This window comes from Oryza brachyantha, chromosome 2 (genome assembly GCF_000231095.2).
Source record: "Oryza brachyantha chromosome 2, ObraRS2, whole genome shotgun sequence".
NCBI classification, from domain to species: Eukaryota; Viridiplantae; Streptophyta; class Magnoliopsida; order Poales; family Poaceae; genus Oryza; species Oryza brachyantha.
In genome coordinates, this window is record NC_023164.2 from 20,324,648 (window position 1) to 20,347,433 (window position 22,786).

The window sequence follows — 22,786 nt, forward strand, 5'->3', positions numbered from 1 at the left end:
TCTAAATCTCATTCTCCATTTGAACATTTAACAGATTTGGCAAAAAAAAATATCTAAGCATATATCTCAAATTTACTGGACCACACATATACTCCCCCTAGCTTTTTATTTAATTTTTTGGATTTTCTATTTATGTTTGGTCGATCATCTTATTTAATTATTTTTAAATATATAAAATTATAAGGATTTTTTAAAATTTCCTACTAATTAATACTTATATAATTATTTAAATAATACGATGGTCAAATATATAGAAAAAAATCAACAATGTAAAATAAAAAAAGACAAAAGGGGCATCACATTAAAGGGTCGGAGAGCAGGTGTAATAGCTAGCTATAAGCTAGTTATAAACATATTTTAAGAAGATAAGAGAGGAGAGAGAATGGAAATAAGGTACAAATTTATAGACAGCTGCACACGAACTCCAAGACACGATATGTGTATGACATATGAGATATGGTAGTATATGTTTTGTAGCTAACTATTGCATGAATTGACTATTAGATTAACTATAAATGAATTTGAGTTAGTAGTTGGTTATACTAATGAACTTACTTTAAAGGTGGTTGAGGAGTGATATGGACTTACATGGCAGCCACGTGGCAAGTTGAGGCCACGTTTAGTTTGTAAAAACTTTTCGTAAAAACATTACATTGAATCTTTGGACATCTAAATGAAGTATTAAATATACATGAACAGTAAAACTAATTACGCAGTTATACGGAAAATTGTGAGACGAATCTTTTAAGCCTAATTAGGACGTGATTAGCCATAAGTGCTACAATACCAACATGTACTAAAGACAGATTAATTAGACTCAAAAGATTTGTCTCGCGGTTTCCAGGCGGAATCTGAAATTTGTTTTGTAATTAGAGTACGTTTAATACTTTAAATGGGTGTCAAAAACTTGATTTGATGTTTTTGCAAAAACTTGTTGCAAACTAAAACAAGCCCTGAATGACTTGCTTCTGGCTTAACAAGACTAGCAAGTGGCGTACCGAGGAAAATCATAATATATATAAGACACATGTAGTGCGTAAAAATGAAGAAGAAAAGAGAGATAAAGAGACACACTTAATAATATGTGATGTTAATTTTTTTTGTCAGTAAGAGCTTGTTTAGCTCTTAAAAATTTTCACCCAAAAACATCACATCGAATCTTTAAACATCTAAATAGAGTATTAAACGTAGACAAAACGAAAAATTAATTACAGAGTTATGTGAGAAATCATGAGACGAATCTTTTGAGCCTAATTAGTACGTGATTAGCTATAAGTGCTACAGTAACCAACATGCACTAATGATGGATTAATTAGGCTAAAAAAATTCGTCTCGTGGTTTCCAGGCTAAATCTGAAATTTATTTTATAATTAAACTATGTTTAATATTTCAAATGTATGTTTAAAGTTTTGACATAATATTTTTACAAAATCATTTTACAATCTAAACAAGGCCTGAAGATGAATCGGGAACACTCACCTGAGTCAGAATTTTGCCAAGGCCTACATCCACACTGGCAACGTGATTTTCTGGCCGGGATTGCCCCCACAGCCCCCCTAGCTCACACGATGACACCCAAAAAAATCACTGCCCAAAACTGTACGATACTGTAGTAGTATAGCACAGTAGTAGGACTCTCGAGTTTTTATTTTATTGCTATTGCTACAACTGAACTCCACGTTCCAAAAGAACCATGAATCCATGATCTCTCGACCTCCTTTTGGTGGTAGAATCAAGGAGGAGACGAAAGCTGTGCAGCGTAGCCCCAAAAAAATCTGTACTCCTAGCCATGTACGCGCAGAGACTAGAGACGAATTAAAGATCTAGTTCATCACCAGTAGTACTCCTAGCCACGCTTGCAGCTAGCCCCAATATCAAATCCCCTCAGATCTCAACACACACAGAGACCAAGAAGCACAATCCCATCTCTCTGATATTCCGATTTGCCCATCCCCCAACCCCCAGAATCCCTCACGAGGCCACAACCCTAGCTACTCCACCTTGGAGCCTTGGAGAGCTTCACCTTGGGCTCTATAAATTGAGCACCCTGTAAAGGTTCACTGCCTTGTTACAGGAGATGCGGCCGTGGATGCACAGCTTGGAGTGAGCAGTACCGGTCATCTGGGTTTGTCAAAGGGGCGCTTACTGAGAGTTCTTTGGCATTCTGTCCACCTCCTTGTCGAAATCCTCAAGACAGAAATCTCTTGTCTGTTGATCTTGGAGGTGGGCATACTGCCAATGGAACTGTGTAGGCCTCCCTTTGTAAAACCCAGATGACACAAATCAGGAGAGTTTCTTGTTAGATCTGACCAGTTCTGTGGAAACCCTAACCAAGCCTTGTTGATTCTTTGTCTTATTTCTGTGGTTCTTCTATTGGGGGTCTTGTTATCTTCACTGATTTACAGAACAAGCTAGCTGCATCTTCTCTTTTCTGGCCATCTTTGAGTGCCTCTTGTTGGGGAAGATAAGCCCTTTTTTCTCCCTTTTAGCATGTCCATCTTTCTGGATCTATCTTTCTCTCTGAGTTCCCTAAGGGGGTGCGCGTTCTTGAAGAGTCTAATCTCTATCTGCTATTTCCCCCCATGCAGGAGACTTCTTTGGTCTTGGAGAATATCTCAATCACCCTTGTCGAACAAGAGAAAGCATACGGCTCCAGTACATACTCTCTCTAACCTTGTGAGTAGTACTCGATCATAACATGCATGCTTCACTTCGGTTCTCCCTGTGACCTTTCTTGGTTACCTGGTTAGGGTTTTGTGCCTGTGACTGGTGATGGTAATGATGAGATGCAGCTAGCGTTCTTTTTCTCTCTGCCTTATCATTTCCTGACCCTGTACATGCATCGATCTGCCTCGCCTTTTCTCCTCTCCTGTTTCAATATATTTCGCTGTAAATGCATGAGCGCAAGTTGCGGGCAGAAATTTCATGCGCTTCATGATTTCAGTCGCAGAACTCAGCGTGCACCAGTACACAGTACAGCTAGCTGTCTGTGCGTCAAATTTTGTTTAGATGGGTCTTTTCATATGTCAATTGTGTATATATGGTAGTCCATGGCTCGTAGCATCCTCTAGATCTCCATCTCTTTCTATAGCTATGCCCAATGCAGATGAATCATTACCTGCTTGGAGTACAATGGACCATTAGCTTTATGTAGTAGTATATATACATAGTAGTCCCTACATATTCTTTTTATATGACGTCGTTGACTTTTAGATTCACGTTTAACAATTCGTCTTATTTAAAAAAATTATATAATTATTAATTATTTTGTTATAATATGATTTATTATTATAGAAACATTAATTATACATTATAATTTTGCATATTTGAATATAAATTTTAAATAAGACGAATGATTAAACGTGATTCTAAAAGTCAACGGTGTCATACATAGAAATAAAAATATAGAGGGAGTAGTATACTAGTATTTGTTTGCATATGACAGTATACGTGCAAGTTTAGTAGTATATACTCCATACTACTAGTTGTTTACTCTCTTCCTCACAAAATATAACTGGCAGTAGAATTAAGAAAGTAGGTAATGACTCGACTCTTTTTTTATTGGTTGAGAAGAGAATGAATGCCATAAAATTAGATGGAGAATGGTTATGGAGAAATAGTTTTACTACTGTTTCGGAACAAAGTGGGTGTTGGAAATAACTTTATTAACTTTATTTTGGAATGGAGGGAGTAAATGATCATGATTACTTGAGTTGGTCACATATCTGCCACATTATTCCGCCTCACTCAAAACATGGAAACGATGAGTGGAAAAACATAAATACTGCCATCATGATTGTTTGCAGGATTGGTTTCAGTTTTTTTCAGAAGACAGATTGTGGCTTATAGCCATTTTAAGTTGGCGGTTGAAGTTTGATCATGATGGCATTGATCGATTGCTTGTACATGTACTAGCAGTGTAACTCGTTCCCATTGTATATATGTAGTAGTTGCTTTTGTCCATGCAAATATAGTGCAACATAAGATTGATCTGGACGGGAGTAAAATCTTCTCAATGCCCAACTTTTTTTGGTGGCACTGCTATATATGATACCGTTTCATTTGTATTTAGTTGTAGCGGTACATCATTATTGTCATTTACATGCCATGTATGATAACTATGTTATCCAAAGGTCATAAGCAATCATCTCCAGCAAAATGGACATGGAAAAGACTCCATTGTTTACATCGTTTTTCTGTGGAATTACTTGCGTCATGTTGTCTATAAGATATGGAGTATGTGTGTCATGTGTTCTTCAAGCACCTGCATCCAAGCACGAGTAGTGCGTCAAGGGTCAGATATATGACCTTGGTGGTGTAATATTTGTGCTTCTGTTGTTAAATTGATGAGCACTACTCCTTTGACAGTTTCAGTGACCCGATTTAGTGACTATTCATGATGTTAAGTGATCCAGCTTTTTTTCTGACAGCCAATAAATTGTCATATAATGTGCAATATCGTTTGTTCAATACTATATTGTGTAATTAATTACCCTATAGCGAATTTTATTAGATTATGGAAATTTTACATTATCTATACAGAAGGAAGAAAGTGGTAGATATCTACTCCCATGGTAAATATTACAAATCATTCATTAAACTTGTCAATATTAAGAAATAATCAAATTTAAATGGATAGCCACTTCCACTTATAAAATCAAATTAAGCTGAATATTTAATGCAGAGATGTGTAGTACGTTTCTTTGAAAATATATTTCAGTTGTTTATTGCAATGTATTTTTTAACCAAGCAAAGCATACTCCATAATATTATAAAGCCACTTAAATATCTGAAATTGCTGTATGATAATATTTTTTTTCAAGGATAGTTACTTGACAAAGTAGGTGAGCAGCATCAGCTAGTTTAATGCAGGGAACGCTATGGTGGGCAGTGGCGTATAAATATTCAACGTTTAGGGGGAAAATGTCAAAACTATTTATACTCTGGCCAGTAATTTTATGTTAGATTAATTTGAAAGTTTATTAACAAGTTTATGATAATATAAACAATATTGTTCACGGCAAATCTATGTATATTATTTGTTTTAATTTGTAAAGTAAACATTAATTTGAAAAGTTATCGATCGTTACATTTCAAAGTTTTATGGGCATATTTCTTAGATGAATTTTAACCTATATAAATAGAAAAGGTGCAAGAAAAGGAATGTATGACTATTAATCCATAGTATTTTTTTCCAAAAGATTTAAGTTATGGAAATTTCTGATGTTTTCTCTTTATAACATATAGGGTAGGAAAATTTCATTTCTTTTTTATTTTTATAGGAATATAAGAAATCTAAGAAAGGAATCTAATATTTTGTTTTTTCTCTCCCAAAGGCTGTAACAAAATGTTCTCTTATACGTCGACTATTTATAGGACTGTAGGAGGGTGTATAATCGATGGGTTGGTTAATTGTGTATCATCGTATCCATTATTTAACTGGGTTTGTTAAGTTAGTCAGATTCCTATCCTCTGAGTGCACGTTTTTCGAACTACTAAATGATTTGTTTTTTTAAAAAATTTCTATTGAAAGTTATATTGAAATATCAGATTAATCTATTTTTAATTTATTATTCTGTTATTATGTTTTCTGTGCGGCTTACCTCCACCACTCTGGCGAACACAACCTCGGCTGCGTTCAGGCGTGGTGTTGTTAAACAGCGCGGAAACCGCGGTAATAGATTAGTTCATGATGAATTAATTATTAATTATAAAAAATAAATTAATTTTAATTTTAAAAGCACCTTTATTATAGTTTTTAAAAAATCACGTCATTTAGCCGTTCGGAAAACATCATTTTGTCTGTTCACCTCTACACGTTTCTTGCCATGATCCTGCTTATCAAATCATGCTGTGATGCCTGATCAGCTGAGAATATTGGTGTGCAAGACAACGAAACGATTCTATCACCTGGGCTGCATCCGCAATTGCTTCTCGGACACAACAATATTTCATCTTTTTATTTTTTTTATCTTCCAAGTAATCATTGAATAGGAGTTTGTGAATATGGAGACCAAATACATTGGGAATATAAATACAATAAAGATAATATTGTTGTAATTTGACAAAGTAGATACCATCTTAATTTTTTTTTATATTGGTATGTATCATGGGTTAAAATGGGTTATTTTGGGAGGGAGGGGTTAAAACTTAACAGGTGCCAATCGCGCTGTGTTGATGAAGAAATGCAGGTACTGTTTCCTAGGTTGTCTATCAGGTTTTTAGATTGTACGTCGTATCGTGTCATGCATATCACGACCAGAGCTTTTTCCAAAAAAAAAAATAAAATCCAGAGATAACATCAAGATTACTTTGAAAATTAATTAAATCGCAACTCTGAGAGCATATATAGAATAATGAAAAGCTTAAAAATGACATAATGTGACGTTGAATTTTAAGGGAATTTGAAAGTGATGTTAAACATCACCATGGAATTTGAAAGATTACTTCGTTACTAATTTGATCGGTAACATATTTTGTTATCTTAATCAATTATACCTATCTCTCTACTACTCCCTCTATTTCATAATGAAAGACTTTATAGGCTTGTCTATATTCATATAGATGCTAATGAATCTAGACATATATATAAATTATATACATTCATCAATAATAAATTTAGATAAGGTTAGAAAGTCTTACAATATTAAACGGATGTATTATTTAGTTATATCTATATTGTTGAATGGGTACTCTTACATGTGTAAAAAGAAGTATTATATACACATATAGAAGTAAGTGTTTCTAGCATTGTAGAGCTAAAATCAAGAAAAAGAAAAAAAGAGATTTAAATGCCCTTATTAAATAAGAAAAGTATATGGAGTCAAGTTGGGCAGTGGTAATAATAAATGTAGCTAGTACTCCATAAAGGCAATCATTGTGTGATGATTTTGGAGTTTAGAAATGTATTTATTATGTATAATAAATGTTGTAATAGATGGAGATGTGCCCTGTACATGTGTGTTAGAATTCCAACCATTACAATATAAGTCAATTTCGAACATTATAGAGTGAACTTAGTTATAAGATGTAACTTAAAAGCCTCTCATTAGTAGAATACGAGAATGCATGTAGCGAGAGCTAGATATGGATAAAATGGATGGATATCTAAAAATGAGATGATTGTTAGGATAACATGTACTTTACAAATATAATTTTTATAATAAAAATTTAAGTTTAGAAATATAATTATTGTGGGAGTATCTAGGGGTCGGAGTTTCTCTGTTCTTTCATGTCAAGCACGCCTATGGGGAGCAGGGTGATGAACTGATGACTGATGAGGGCGCCCAGCATCGGAATCAAATCATTATGGCCACGGCCAAGATCGAACTGATACTGTAAACAATGAAAAACTGACAGCTTTATAGTTTATGGTGCGTCGAGTCAATGAGGGAGATCAATTCAAGCTCGTAGGAGTAGGCGAGTACTGTAGTAGCAATATTGTTTAACCGCACTCACCTGCAACGGGAGGAAATTAAAATGGTTTGATCATCTTTTCATTGAGCTTTCAGGCATGCCTTAATATTTTTAAGCTAAATTAGCTAACCTGTGACTGATGTGACTGATAAAATATTACGTAAATAAATTCGAGCCACACTTTATAGCTATAATGAAACATATAAAACATTTCGGTCATAGTTTTTCGTCTCGGTAACACGTAGGATCTATAGAGAAAAAAAAAATCTTCCCATAAATATGGCTACAAAACAAACAATCAACTAACTTAGTTAAACTTGTTTAACTTTAGATATGGCAATCTTATGCAAGTTGTAAAGCCAATCAAACCTCCTTTTCAAAATATTTTGTATTATTATTTTTTAGCCTCCATTTTTGGTTAATGCTTATGATTATAAGCTAAAATTTAAATTTTAAAACTTAAATTTAAAGTTGATTTTGATATCGTTATATTACAATTTATTTTTCAGTATTTGCTTTTAAATTAAAAACATAAATATGATAGTTTTACACATAAGTTACTTTTAGTCGCTGATAAGTGGTTTAGCTTATACTTTTATATAAGAAGCAAAAAAATGATATGCTTTTCTCAATCTGCTGGTGCTTTTTTTTGTTCATGACCTGATGAGATGAACTGAGCCGAATAACAACTACTTTCATTAAAAATAATTATTTTTTTCAGAAAAACTACCCTCCATGTACCTATAATTTAATGAATTTCAAAGCTGGACATGGTATATGGGTATGAGGAAATTTGGAAGTTCGTGATTGATCCGGAAGATACGGCAGGCGATAAATTTTATTGGTGTAAGTTTGTGATTTCTTAAAAAGAGTACAGTACAGGTATGGAAATTGTTATATTTGACAGGAATTTTGATTTATGAGAGTTGTTATATTTGGACCGGTTAAGTGGTTTATCCTGAGCAGTTTAAAATATCATCTTTTCGCTTCTGGTTATACTTATAAGCTAAAATTTAAAATTTTTAACCTTAAAGTTATTATAAATTCTGAGGCTTTTTTCATCGAAAATTATTTTTCAGCATTGGTTTTTTTATCACGTAAACACATATATAAAAAATGTTATTTTTAAATTATTTTTCATTAGCAAATATGTCATTTGTTTTTTTCCCGTAAAACCCAAACAACCACCTCTTTTGAATGAGTCACTAAGCCAAGGGCCCCTTTGAATTACAAGAATGAAAAAACAGAGGAATAGGATAATTATAGGATTTTGACGGGAATGTAGGTATAAAACAGAGGATTGCAAACACACAGGAAAAACGTAGGAATGACCGTTTGATTGGACCACGGGAAAAACACAGAAATTTGAGGAGAGATATAGACTCAAAAGATTTTTTTCCATAAGGTTCAACCTCTTGTTAAATTTCCTCTAAAACTTGCATAGGAAAATGCATTCCATAAGAATTTCATAGGATTTTATAGGATTCATTCCTTTGATTCAAAGGACTTTATAGGAAAAATTCCTATAGGAATGAAATCCTATAAAATTCCTATGAAAATCCTTTGAATCAATCGGGGCAAAAGAATATCAGATCTACCGCTGCTCTGTGTCGTTGTGTTGCGCGTTCTATGGCTCTGCTGCCTTTGCCCAGGGAGAAACACATATGCAAGCTGAACTGAAGGAAACAACCCAAACCAGCAGTATGCTTGAAAAGGGAAGCAGAATGCTTGCCCCAACAGCACAAGGGTAAATTCATATCATGCCAAGAGATCCTTTTGATGATGGCCGGGAGATTTTATGCCCAAACAAGGCAACCTAGAGCCGGACCATGAGAGGGTGGAGCGTACAGTGGCGCAGCATCGAGTGGTTGTAGCAGCATGCAGCAGTAGCGACCCATGCATGGCGTCCCCAGGATGCGTAGCCCCACAGTTCTGCATGCGCCATGATGCCGTTCTCCCTCGCTCTCGCTCTGCCGGACACGGCCTCCTCCCTTTTGATCTCATCATCCGTAAACTGTAGTTGCTTGCTGCACTAGCTAGCTACTACTGCGTACTAGAGAGGAGATATCCTGGGAATGCAGGCATGTTGGCTGGCGATCGAGCTAGGCTATGCAGTGAGCAGCAGTAGCACCACAGGCACAGGGATTGGGGTTTTTTCCAAGCTGAAAAAGCTAAAGGGTTCTCTACATCTCTAACTTGTGGATTTTGGGATGTTCTTGGCAGGCTTTGCGGAGGAGAACTGCTGGTAGTGTTGACAAGCCATAGCAATGGCGAAAGCGATGCCTTTGATTCAGTGGCCGTGCATATGCATGGATTGTCTGGGCCTAGCCAGGTTGCAACTTTTGTGATAGCTGTACAGTGGGTTTATTGTTCATGTCTCCCTCCTTTTATTTTTCGGCAGAAAATAATAATAATAAAATGAAACCAACATTTTTTCCATCACACAATTGAAACTCTATAATGAGATTTGTGCAAGCTAGCTCATCACAACTCCAATGATCGAGCACCCACATGGACATGCAGACCTACTTATTTTCTGTCAACCCGCGGAAAGAAATTGTGGTTTGGTCATCAATACAGCAAGGAACTTATAGTCTTGTTGACAGCTTTATAGCTGTTGCAGCAGATGACACGGATCAAAACGTAGGCCGCGCGCGTTTATGTGCCGGATAAGTAACTGAGTGAAAAGTAATAGATTCACATATTAATAATTAATAATTATTAAAAATTTAAAAATAAATTAATATGGTTTCTAAAAGCACATTGTCTATAATAAAAATTCATAAAAAATACACCGTTTAGTGGCCTAGGAAGCGTACGAACGGAAAACGATAAAATCTGGCTTACTAATCAGTAGGGATAATGCGACCGTAGCAATGGCAGTAGACGGATCCATTACTTCTATAAGGTACGAGAGGACCAAGATTGACCTGGGAGAAAGCATTGGTGCATGTGGCAGAGAAGGCGGTTAGGACGTGCACAATGCGCAATCCTGGTGAATGGTCTCATCGAACAAATTCTGATATGAAGGAAAGAACAAGTACAACTTTGTTGCTTCTAGGAAACTCTTGCGTCCACTACAGGATACGAGTTCCTCATCAGAATCCTCAAATAGAGCATGCACTAAAACAAGAACATAGCTTTACCTCACACTTGCACGATCTTCTCCTCCACCAAACACCATCCCCGGGATGACGAAGCCCCGAATCGTTGGAGCCCGCAATCATATTTGGCTATATCCAAATGGTGAAGGGGATGGATTGTGGTGGAGGGGCTATGGACTATGGTAGCTAAAGAAGCGCCTGCCCCGAGCGTCACTGGCCATCACCGCCTCGACCCCCGCTACCCCAAGCGTCGTTAGCCGTCGTAGCCTCGACCTGTTCTGCCTTGCGCATCGCCTACCGCCGCAGTCTTGACCTGCGCGGTGGCCGACACCCTGCTCGCATCGATCCACCCCTTCGCAAATGATGAAGGTGTGGATGGTGAGCGGAATGAATAGAGGTTGTGCTGTATGGGGTGCATGCACTAATATTATATTAATTTATAGTTGGTAGGGTTTTACGGTAAAAGTTGAGATGTGTATGAAGATAAAAATAATACGAGGGTAAAACAAAAATATTAGGGCTAAAAAAATAAAAGGTTAGGGGTACTAATGAGACCACTCTACATTGTGGTGATTTTTCTTGGATATGTGGTCTTAAATTTACATGGCAACCACGTGGCACTTGACACCACTTGTATTTTGCATGCTCTTAAAGGCAGAGGCGGACTGCACCACACGAGATATCCTCATCATTTTGTTTTTTCATGTTTTTAGCGATTAAAAAACTAACAAATAAATTATGATAAGAACCTCAAAATTAATTATCAATATAAAATTAAAAATTAAAATTTAACTTAAACAAAATCGAAAAAAATAGGCCTAGTCGTCCACCATTTCGTTCGCTCATCCTTCACCACGCCCAAGGCCACCGAATTGCTAACTCAAGATGATCCATGGAGAGAGGTGATCAAAGAGAGTATTTTTATCGGATATTCCTTTATTTCTTATGTATCATCTATATATTATTAACAAAATTGAAAAAAAATAATATAAAATTAATGTGAGATCCGCATATACGCAAGTTGAAATTTGAATTCTAAAAGTTATAACAAAACAACAAAATTAACTATGGATGCGTGTATACTTACAGTTTAATTTGTTTTTTACGACTCGTAGAAGTTAAATTTAAATTTACATGTTTTGTGTGATATATCTTATACGAATTTATTTTTTAATTAATTTTAATTTAATGATTATTTAAATGACATGTAATAAATAAGTGAATGACTCAGGGAGGAATGAAATTGCATCTCCAAGGATTAGCCCATCACGGGGAAGCTGCGAAAAGCTCTGCTGACCTGGATTCACAATCCTATCGGATCAAAAGTTACTCACTAGCTGTATTAATGGATTTAACGAAAGCCTTTGATTCAAGGCAAAACCCCATAAAATCCGAACAAAATTTGTCGAATTCAGAATTCAGTTTGATTCTTTTAAGTTGATCGGAAAAAACAAACAGTTTTGGTTCTGTCTGGACGGGATACTAGCGAACATGCAACCCCATGTGCGGTCTGACTCTCGGCCCGTTTCGTTAGGGCGATTCATAGGGACGCTGGAGTAGTGGGCCGTAAAAGGGCTGGCGAAAATCGGCTCAGAACAAGTCTGAATCCCTTGTCATGGTCGCCGAGGGAGACGGTCGCAACGCAGGTAGATTTCCACCGTATAATCAAACAACAAATGCCTTCTTACCAATATAAAATCCTTCCCGTACTGCACAACCACACACGAATAAAGATAGATGAATTCTGGTACAACCACACGAGAATCCCTCGTGTACACATCTGACCATGACTTATTGGGTGGAAGAGATCCAAATCACGCGTACATGCTTGCGAACTGCCGAAAAATATCTTGAATTTTCCTCTTTGCGCTCAATCACAGCTGGGCCAATTCCCTGACGTTGATAGGGCTGACGAACGTCCGGTTGCCGGCGAACAGCGTCTGCGCCGCGATGGCCGACGCGGCCTGCGTCGGGTGGTTGGCGTCCCAGAACAGGTGGCCGTCGCGGTTGTCGCACAGCGGCGCCGTCTCGTCGCACCCGAGCGCCCCGAACGGCCCCGACCCGCAGCACCCAGACTCCAGCTCCGTGAAGCCTGCAGCACAAATCAAGAATCGATCAGGCTCAGGATCGATTCACGCCAATCAATACGAAGACGAATTGATGTGTTCGTGGCCGTGTGATTACTCCAGGCGTTCGTGCGCGGGTTGGCGATGATGAAGGAGACCATGGTGAAGGAGTCGCTGAGGGAGTAGGCCATGCCGGGCAGCTCGTCGGCGAGGTCCCGCAGTGACGCGGCGAGCATCGGGTACGACCGCAGCGAGAGTGTGTTGATCGGGCCGAAGCACCCACCACGCGTGCCCCCCTGAGACAGCCGGCGTGCCCGCTGCGACGGGGTGCAGCCCAGCGGCGTGATGCTGACGATGCTGAACTTCCTTGCCCCCAGCCGATACAGCGCCCTCACGTATGACCTGAACGCCGCGGTGAAGCCGAGCAGGAACTCGCCGTCGTCGCCGTTGCCACCGGACAAGAAGTACTCGAAAATGTCGTTGCTGCCCGTGCTGATGAAGAAGATGGACTCAGAGAGTAGACTGGCGGTTCTCCTCGAGCCTGACAGCGTCTGCATCAGCTCAACCACTTGCGAGAAGTACTGCACTTGCAGGCTCATCGGGATCACCTCGCCAGCCTTAAATCACACAAACAAGCTCATGTCAGCCCGCGTACGTGTCAATGTGCAGAGCACGGTTCAGATATTTCAGAACAACGTGTGCTTAATGGGTTCAACTGAAAGTCTGATGGAACAAACAAACCCCTAAAAGGCCGGTTTTGTCGGAGAGTCCTGATCCTCCTGAAGCGAAGTTGATGCCTTGGTACATCTGCGGCACGATGGTCTTCGCTGTCAGCGACAGGTAGGCCGGTGGGCTCTTCGGGAAGCCGAGCAGCTGAGCTGTTCATCATCAAAGCGTGCCAAGTGGCACATGCTGGTCAATTGGTCATGCATCAAATGTTCATCTAATCGTTGCAACGAGCGACGTGATTTGTAATAGCACGCACCTAGCTGGTCTGCCAAATTGTAGCCATTGCTGAACCGGCCGGTCGGCGTCGACCCGGAGAAGTCCACGCCGTACTTGGGGTAATTAGCTCTGGCCGGTTTGGTGCTGTTCAGGTAGTTGTTGTTGCCGACATCAACCGTCGAGTCACCGAACACGAAGACCGCGGGGACAAGCTGCGTCGCCTCCGCCGCGTGCCTCGCCGCGAGCCCAAGCAAGCACAGAGCCACCATGACGTGTGAGGCAGTCTGGCTGGCCATTGGCACACCTGCTCTGTGTTCTCTCTGGCTCTCTTCTATGGGTGTCCTCTGCTTCAGGTGATGGATGCTTCAGCATAAGTAACCAGTGCATACTTATATACAAGAACATGCACCGGATAGAATATACTGGCCGATGATCTCTAATATGACCACCAAGGTGCCAACTTGTTAATTCCATCGTCAATGGCTTCCATCCTGCGTATTTCTGTTCATTATCTAATGCAATCAAACAAACTGAAGTTTTCAGTATCTGAAGAATTCCATTTGGCCTGCAGACCGGTAAACCTGAGGCAGTGGCGAAGAGCCCCGACGGCGACTCCACGACAGATACACAACTGGCGCAAGCTGAGGACATACCAACTGGGACCAAATACGGCATGCATGGCCGGCATGTGTGTACCTACATGTTTAGATTGTGCTCCGGTTTGGCACCAGGTAAGCAGCCGCGATGCCCTTGGCTCATCCGCTCGAGGCTCAGGATATCTCGACGTGTGAATACAAACACGGGAAAAACCAACAAGGCAACAATAATAATAACGGAGATGACATGCATTTTGACACGTGGATCCAAACAACACCACCACCTAAAGCACAAGCCACTGATGAACACAGCCCGGCATATCCTACGCACCAATATCACCAACACACAGCCACGCAGTTGCGACGACGTACAGCAAACCTAGTAGTGTTACGGGCCTTACTACACCGCCACGCTCTTGCTAGTAGTGGTCGTCCACGAGCTGCCTGAAATTTACCGGCGCGGCGAAGCGCAGCGTGCCGTTGTAGATGGCCGCGGCGGCGAGCTTGGACGTGGCGTGCGTCGGATGCAGCAGGTCCCAGAAGAGGTAGTCGTGCCGGTTGTTGCACAGCGTGGCGTTCGGCGTGCACCCCGACTTGCCGTTGAACTTGCCGGAGCCGCAGCACGCCGTCGTGACCTCCTTGAATCCTGCACACCAATTCTGTGTGGTGAAACTCTGAACTTTTGCATCGATCAGAAGATATGCCTCTGATGAACTCTGTTGCATGGATCGTCTGAAACTGAAGTGTAGATGTTCAGATACCGAGTCGTTGGGGATGCTTCATGATGCTTTGCACGACGGCATGGGAGCTCCCGATGGAGTACTTCAAACCGCCGAAGCTCACGCTGAGGCCATGCATGGCGTCCTTGACGCCCTTGTTCAACCCACGGGCCAGCTCGTTGAGGACGTCGATGCAAGCACCCAGAGGGTGCATGCTTCTGGGGTAGGGACAGCACCCGATCGGCGGGACGTCGATCACGGCGAACTTCCTCGCACCGAGAACGTACAGATCCTGCATGCCGCTCACACGTTTTCGTCAGCGTCTGTCAGATTAATTTGAGGTTTCGCCGCCGTAAAAACTAAAAACTCTGTGGCAACAGTCAAGAGAGAGGTGGTTTACCTTGACATGATTTGTGTACAACGAGACGAGATTGGAGACGAACTGCTGCATCTCCGCGGCCGACGGCGTGCTGTTCCGGGAGAAGAAGGCAAAGATGTCGTTGCCGCCGGTGCTGATGAGGAACAGGGACCTGGAGAGCACGCTGTCCGCGGCCTGCTTGCTGATCCGTGAGGAGATGTTGCGTTGCACGATGGCGAATTGCTCCACTTGCTTGCTCATTGGGATGATGGATTGACCCTGCACCGTATGTGTTTCATCGTCATCAGTCGGTTGGTTAGTGAAAAAAATAATGCAGTAAATTTGGGGCAATGCCTACGTGCTTACAGTTGAGTCAAGAATGCCTGATCCTGCAGAGGCAAAGTTTACTCCCTGTAAGCCCCTGAACAATGGATTGCTGGTTTTGTTAGCCACGGCGAGGTACGGTGGGGGGCTGCGCCTGAATCCCATGTTAAGAGCTGACAGAGGTTGAAAAACATTGTGATATCCACGACATATACACTAAAAAAGATGCAACCGGTACTGATATACTGCTACCGCACTGTGTGCTGCTCTGGTTGTGATTCATTCCCCCCACAGTTTTATAGGCTAATCCCCCATCCCTTACCTGTAAGGAGATCATGAGAAAAATTATACCTCCGATTTTTGTGTTTCACGCTCTTGAATTTTAGGTGATGTTTGATCATTCGTTTTTTAAAAAAATATATAAAAAATATAACTTATGGTTAATGTTTTTGTTATAACAAAACAAATACTACAAAATAAATAATAATTACATAATTGTTTTGAATAAACATATCAAACAAGAGGAAACACTCAAGTTTAACTACTTTTAACCATTATTGGTACACACAAGAATCTAATACATTCACTGATGAATCTGTAATAGGTTATAATAATAGAGTAGCATTACACACGAGAATTCAATATTTAATCATTTTTCAGTCAAAACGTTATTAATGTGTCATTAATGGTTACTTACTAAAACACATATTAGACACAGGGCATGAACAAAGCACCCACTCCACAACTTTGCTTCTATTTAATGTCCATGGAACGCTTCTTCGTCTGTTCCATGTCTACTGTGCCTAATACCACGACTCTTAGAATACACTCCCAAGTGGCCCTCATCCACCTCTACCATACTTGCTAGATCTAGGCTTACTATGGACACTCATCAAGAACAACCCCTTATGGCCTCTTATCCCTTACATTGTTGAGTCCAAGCTTGTTGGATCTAGCCCCTTCTATGGATCCAACCTATTGTTGTTGCACTTGTCTGCTCGCTTCTTGGTTGCCACCACTCCCTTCATCATTTGTTCAACTATCAGCCTTGAGACCATTACTTCTATCTCCTTACTCGACTTAGACGATGAGCTCAGTGTTGTTAGATCCAATGTAGAATAGCAATGACGGCAATTTTAATGATGATGCTAGTAACATGGCTCTTTAAGTGCTTGCTTTCTCGATGCTCTATCTCTCCTCCAATCACAACGATGGTGACATGCATATTGCCATGATAATCACAAAAATAGGAACACACACAAACCTAGGCATGACAATAATGATGATAGACAAGCACAAATATTATCTACAAATTATTGCAACATTTGCTCACAATCATCCCAATTTTTAAACGCTGTTTCATCCGCTTTATATTATAAGACTTGTCTATTTTTTTTAAAAAATATTATCTAAATTTATATAAATGCTATACACTTGTAACACCGTTGTCACAAGGTCTTGAAGATTGACCCGGTGGTCATATTTACCATACCTGGAATCTTATAGTATTACCACATTGAGAGAACATACACGAAATATGATTTTTATTTATAGATGTTTATATGTCATATTCTAGATTTGGATCTCTTACTATTATGACTGTCATTACGATCACTGACATGGGGTCCTATTCTCCTGTTAGCTTACGTCTAAGTGACCATAATTTCACTAACAAAATCGTATTATGACGGTATAGGATCTGAATCAGTTGCATTCCGGCTAATGATTGAGATCTATAGTAAGAAGCTTGTAAGATTTTTTTAGAAGTACGTGAAGCCCTGGTCACATTATCGTATTTTGGCAGTATCTCTCAATCTCTATCCCAAACAGTCCCAACACTTACAAAAGCGATCGCATGACCTCGAGGTGGACCGTAGATCAGGTCGTGTGTGCTGTAGATTTGTCATGTGTGGCTCGATTTTGGTACCAATGCAGACATGCAATGAGTGCGTGGTGCCCGGCTCAAGCTACCAAGGCTGCTGGTACATGCAGGCGTGTCAGCAGCCAGCCATTTATGTGCGACAAGCGCCAAGTCTGCGAGTGCTCGGTCCCTCGAACCGAGCCAACAGACGGACACTGCCACTCTTTGCAAGCCTCGCTTCCCAAAGCCTGTGCCTAGCTGCGCCCTGTGCCGCTGTGCGGAAGCGATCGATCGATTACGCACAGCCCACCTCTGCAGTGCGTGCGCCACCCGCTGCCACGGGCCACGGCGTTGCGCACAGTCCTACTACAATAGGAGTATCCCGTTTTTCTTCGGAACAATTTCAGAGAAACTCGATTTCAAAGAAATTTCAGCTTATCCTTCGGTCATTGGATCGCAAAAGTGTAGTGCCAGTACTAAAAGAGACGCTCCCAACTCTAGCACATTTACAAAACTTGCGCAATACCGAAGTTGACCTAAAGACATGCAGAAAAACGAGCCTAACGCTGCGTATAGTACGTGGTTGCCGGATGTGCAACGATGCCGCGAAGTATACTCGCATACATGCGTACAGCACAGGAGACATGGCCGGCGAAGTGGTAACGTACCCAAGAAGTCGACGCCGTTGTAGCCGTTGCTGAACCGGCCGGTGGGCCGCGACGTGGGGAAGTCAATGCCGTTGTGCGGGAAGTTGGCCCTCGGCACGGCGGCGCCCGGCAGGTAGTTGTTGTTGCCGACGTCGGCCGTGGAGTCGCCGAACACGTACATCGCCGGCACCTTCGCCGCCGCCGCCTCCGCCACCGTGGCGCAGACTGCCATAGCAACAAGCGCAATCACCGGTAACGTCTGTCCAGCCATGGCCGGACCGCCGATGGACTGGGTGGGGGCTGTACTCCGGCTAACCTATCCTTCTCTCTTACCTTAGGGAAAGGGAGGGGCCGCGACCGGAGTGGCAATGGCGCACTTTAAAGGGAGACGATGGCGAGCTATGGGTGGCGCCTTTTATTAAGACCGGTAGGGGCGTAGCACGGCACTAGTACTAGTACAAAGTTAACTGGCTAAGCAGCTTTGGTAAAGAGAGATGTGACCAGGGCAGCTGTTATCGCAAAGCGTCGCTTGCCTCCTGGCTTGGTCCTGGGGCCTCCTCGACTTGAAGACGGTCTCTAGACGGCAAGAGCAACTGGATACAGAAAAAAGAGACGATCGATCGAGGGTATATCACCCTGGCTAGCTCTTGAACGTACGTGTGAGAAAACTAATGAAGATCCCTTACTGTACTTGTCCATCAAACCTCGTCAAATTTACTCGCCATATCTCAATTCTGTGAAATGCTCTGTGGGGAGACCAGGTGGTCCTCCGGGTGAATTATAACCGCATGATGTTTTGGGTATCTTTGGATGCTCTGTCAATCGAGAGTAATTACTGGCTACTTTTTCTCTCAAAATCGCTTCCCGGGACTTTGCTCGATCGGAACCGATAGCTTGGCCAGCCCGGTTGTCAAGAGTAACATATTCTACCTACCACGCGATACATTTGTACAGGCAGAAACCTTAACACGTTTACAAGTCTTCAAGGATAGAGAAAGGCAGCCGGAATCCAACGATACGGTAATTACTTTCGACGTTTGCATTTGATAATGCTCTAGTGGGATGAATCGGCAGCCTTAAGGCTGGGCACACAAGTTTGCGCTGGCCGATTCTTCTACGCTTAAATAAGCACCCAATAATTCTATCTTTACGTTTAGTTCTTTTCATACTGTATTGTTCTTACCATTACTTACAACTGAAGCTAGTCTGCCAGATGCAGCTTTTTTTGCTAAGGCAGAAAAAGAAGATCCCATGACCCATGCATATATACTTGCATGGCTTTTTTCTTCATCTTTCTCCTGTTGAAAGCAACCAAAATAAAACGACGGCAGTGGGCAGCACAACCTTTTCCTTTTGAGACGCGGGTAGTAGTCAGCCTCCGCTCACTTTTAGGTTTTTCTGACAGCTGCACGAACACCTTTTCACCCGTTTAACCGTGCCTCGGCAGAGGTGGCATGATTGCATCACTTCTTTTGTTACTGTCTGCCACTGTTAGCTCTTCTCCAAGACGTACGGCAGCGATCAAGTCATGGAGTTAGCGATCGAGTTGTTTGTTTAATCCAGAGATTGAGTTGGCAACACGGGTGCAGAGTACTTAATCGGGTTCTTTTGCACAAACTCTAGTTTATTGCAGCTTTTTTCCCTCGACTTCCCAAAGGCGCATAATCGTATCCACCAACTGAGCAGAACTCTCGTCTTTTTCATCCTTCCCTAGTTGTATTTTCAAATTCTAAGTCCAGGGCCATAGCACTCGATTCGTGGATCACGCACGCGCTGCGAGTCTCGACAAGTCCAACACACGCAGCACGTACGTTTTCCGGCATTCTTCTGTCTGCATATCTTCTCCCATCTAGGGCTACAGTCCGTCGTAGGATAGCGTAGAACATGGGCTGTTTTGGCATCGATGTGACCATATATGGGCTATTTCTGCGGACAGGGCTACCCACGAGTCACCACGTCACTTTCTCTATGTGTCCGTTGCGCGCGCGTGCAGGTTCGTGTACCGTGCGGATTCCGTCGCAACAGGATTGGTACGCGCGCACGCTGGATCGTGCGTTTGGCTTGGCGTGCTCGACTCGGCCCCGCGTCGCCGTTGTGGCTTGAGCGCAACTGCGTCTGCAAGCGCCAAATAAAATCGTACCACATGTTCGAATTGCTGATCTCTTCCCGTCCGATGCGGTCTCTCTTCTCGAAGTGGAGGCCCGTCCGAAACCTCTCGACCAAAAGGCCCGTTCCAAGGTGACAAGCAAGCAGTATCTCCTTGCCGTTCTATGTCGTGAAGCGGCCCACTGAAAAGGCCCATTACGAGTTAAATAAGTAGCCCATGAGAACAAGGTCCCGGCAACCCGTTCTGAATTTCCCTGTGTCCGTTTCACACTGGCACAATGCCAGTAAACCAATAGGTCTAAAAACAAAGCATGGCAATACCTTGGCACGTAAATGATAAATTATAGGACAGAATGGTTTACGATGCTATGATTCATTCACAAATACTACAACGCAACAATATATTCTGGCACAAATCATTAATACCAAGGCAGAATGCCCAGCAGCCCAAAACCAATACAAAGAGTGCCAATAAATTAAACAAACCCAGCATCCCAGAAACCTGACTAGCAAACTGAAGCCCTTACCCAAAACCAAACACAAACTTCGATCACTGATCGGGCTTCACTGACCAGGCCTTGACCGTGCAATCCATCTTGACACGATCACACGAACATAACAAAGCTGAAGTGCAGAAAAAGCACCAAACACACGCCAAACACTTCTAATCATGGCCTGGTCTCCACACGCTGCAATTAAGCGCTGCTCTTGTGCTCGCCGGAGGTGGCGGCAGAGGTCTTGTCATCCTCGCCGGAGCCCTTGTGGTAACCAGGCAACTTCTCCATGATCTTGACCAGTATGCCCTTCTTCTCCTTCCCATCCGGGCTGCTCACCTCCTCTGTAACCGGTGGTGGGTGTGCTGGCGCCGGAGCAGCCGGTGCGGCGGCCGGTGGCGCTGCGGTTGCATCTTCCGGTTTCTTGCTGCCACCGGGCAGCTTCTCCTTGATCTTGTCGAGGAAGCCCTTCTTCTCCTCTTCCGGTGGCAGTGGCACCTCTGTCTTCGCGTGATCACCCTCGATCTTCTCCACGGGGACAGCGGTGTCGTGGTGACCAGCACCGTGAGTCACCACGGGTGCTGGAGCTGGCGAGGGGGCTGCCGTCACCACGGATGCAGGCGGAGCCGGCGCGGGGAAGCCCGTCGCCACGGGCGTAGGAGCATGCTCGCCGTCCTTGTCCTTGTGGCCGGGCAGCTTCTCCTTGATCTTCTCCTTGAGCCCCTTCTTCTTCTTCCTCTTGACCACCTCGCCGTTGTCATCGATCACCTCCTCTTCCTCGTCACTCGACTGCACGCACAGCGATCGATTGGTCATGAAACCTACTAATTACCAGAACTCTTTAACTAATTAATTAAGCAGATCATGCATGTTTGCACTTACCGAGCTGGAGCTGGAGCTGGAGCGGTGCAGCTTGGAGAGGAGACTCTCCTTTTTCTCGCCCTCGGCGTGGTGCTCCTCCTTCTTTGGCTCTTCCACCGAGACCTTCTCCATGCCGGTGACCAGCTCCTCCTCATGCTTCTTCTCCTCCGGTTGATCTTCCTTCTTCTTGCCGAGGAGGCTGTCGAACAGTCCCCTGTCCTTCAACTCCACCTGCTCTGCAGCCTCACCACCCTGGTGGCTCTGGGTGTTCCTCTCGTCCTCCATGATCGATGGATGCAGGCTGCTAACCCTCTCGAGAACAAAAGTAAGCGGAACAGATCAGTAAGAACAATTCGCTCTTGACTTGTGTGAGTTGTGACGAGTCGCTTTTGCTTTCGGATGAAGAAGGTGGCGAGGCAGATACCCGCCTTATATAGCGGAAGGGATCGAAAGGTACAACGTTGCAGCTGCAGCGTTGGTATCGTACGTACGCGTAGGCGACGCGAGAAGGAGAAGTGTGGGGCGGGAAATGGCGACGAGAGGGGGGCAGGCAGGGAGAGCAGGCAGCGGGTGAGCCAGTGGCGCCGCGACGCGTGTCGGCACGCGCGTGGGGCGGTTCCGACGTGGCGGTGCCTCGGGACGGGTGGACGCATCGGGAGAGGTCGGCGCCATGTGGAGGTAGCCGTGAGCGAGACGGCCGTGTCACCGAGGGAGGTAGGGATCGAGGAGGAGGATGCGTGGGCGGCTCCGACGGGTCGGCGTCGGCGTCCGCCTCTTGTTGCTCTCTCCCTTCGACCCCCCTCGACGCGTACGCGACGCGACACTTGGCTTCGGGCATCGCTCTCCGTCAATTCCTAATCGATTTCGGCTGAGTGAGCGATCCATTTTCGATCAACAGTAACGCAAGCGTTTTTGTTCGGATGCGATTCGGCTTAGTGCGCAGCGGTAAGCAAGATTAACATCAGTTTTCCATCGGATTCTCACCCCTTTTTCTCTTTATCGGCATCACGCACTGCCAATTTTTCTTCTCCTAGCAGAGGAAGAAGAGTCTGTGATCGCTTTTGTGACGAGCTGGGAGCGGGACACGGCACGAGAGCGACTGCATTGCGGTCTCTGATTAGGCCGACGCGAGAGATCTAGAGACCTGGACGTTGACATGTGGGGTCCATAGAACTGGGTCCCGCTGATCCGTCTTTCACAACCTAGCAAATCCGGTAGGGTTTGGCCGGTGGAACTGGTCCGAATGGATAAATATATATTATTCCTATTGATGATCACACTGATTAAAA

General features: G+C 43.0%; 3 protein-coding genes across 3 annotated transcripts; all 3 read right to left on the reverse strand.

Annotated features, from left to right (window-relative positions):
• Window positions 1-12,209: 12,209 nt before the first annotated feature.
• LOC102712892 (GDSL esterase/lipase At1g29660-like) lies at window positions 12,210-13,827 on the reverse strand. Its single transcript, XM_006648858.2, has 4 exons — window positions 13,572-13,827; window positions 13,328-13,464; window positions 12,705-13,203; window positions 12,210-12,612 (listed from the first exon to the last, which is right to left on the reverse strand). The coding sequence occupies exons 1-4, from the start codon at window positions 13,825-13,827 to the stop codon at window positions 12,395-12,397; spliced, it is 1,110 nt and encodes a 369-aa protein (XP_006648921.1). The 3' UTR covers window positions 12,210-12,394.
• A 514-nt stretch (window positions 13,828-14,341) lies between these two features.
• Window positions 14,342-18,384, reverse strand: LOC102705317 (GDSL esterase/lipase At5g55050-like). The gene is made up of 5 exons (XM_006647599.3): window positions 18,058-18,384; window positions 15,571-15,701; window positions 15,247-15,483; window positions 14,889-15,138; window positions 14,342-14,773 (listed from the first exon to the last, which is right to left on the reverse strand). The coding sequence occupies exons 1-5, from the start codon at window positions 18,305-18,307 to the stop codon at window positions 14,547-14,549; spliced, it is 1,095 nt and encodes a 364-aa protein (XP_006647662.1). The 5' UTR covers window positions 18,308-18,384; the 3' UTR covers window positions 14,342-14,546.
• A 2,160-nt stretch (window positions 18,385-20,544) lies between these two features.
• LOC102705598 (dehydrin DHN1) lies at window positions 20,545-21,898 on the reverse strand. The gene is made up of 2 exons (XM_040520776.1): window positions 21,519-21,898; window positions 20,545-21,425 (listed from the first exon to the last, which is right to left on the reverse strand). Exons 1-2 carry the CDS (start codon window positions 21,780-21,782, stop codon window positions 20,838-20,840), a joined length of 852 nt encoding a protein of 283 aa, XP_040376710.1. The 5' UTR covers window positions 21,783-21,898; the 3' UTR covers window positions 20,545-20,837.
• Window positions 21,899-22,786: the final 888 nt, after the last annotated feature.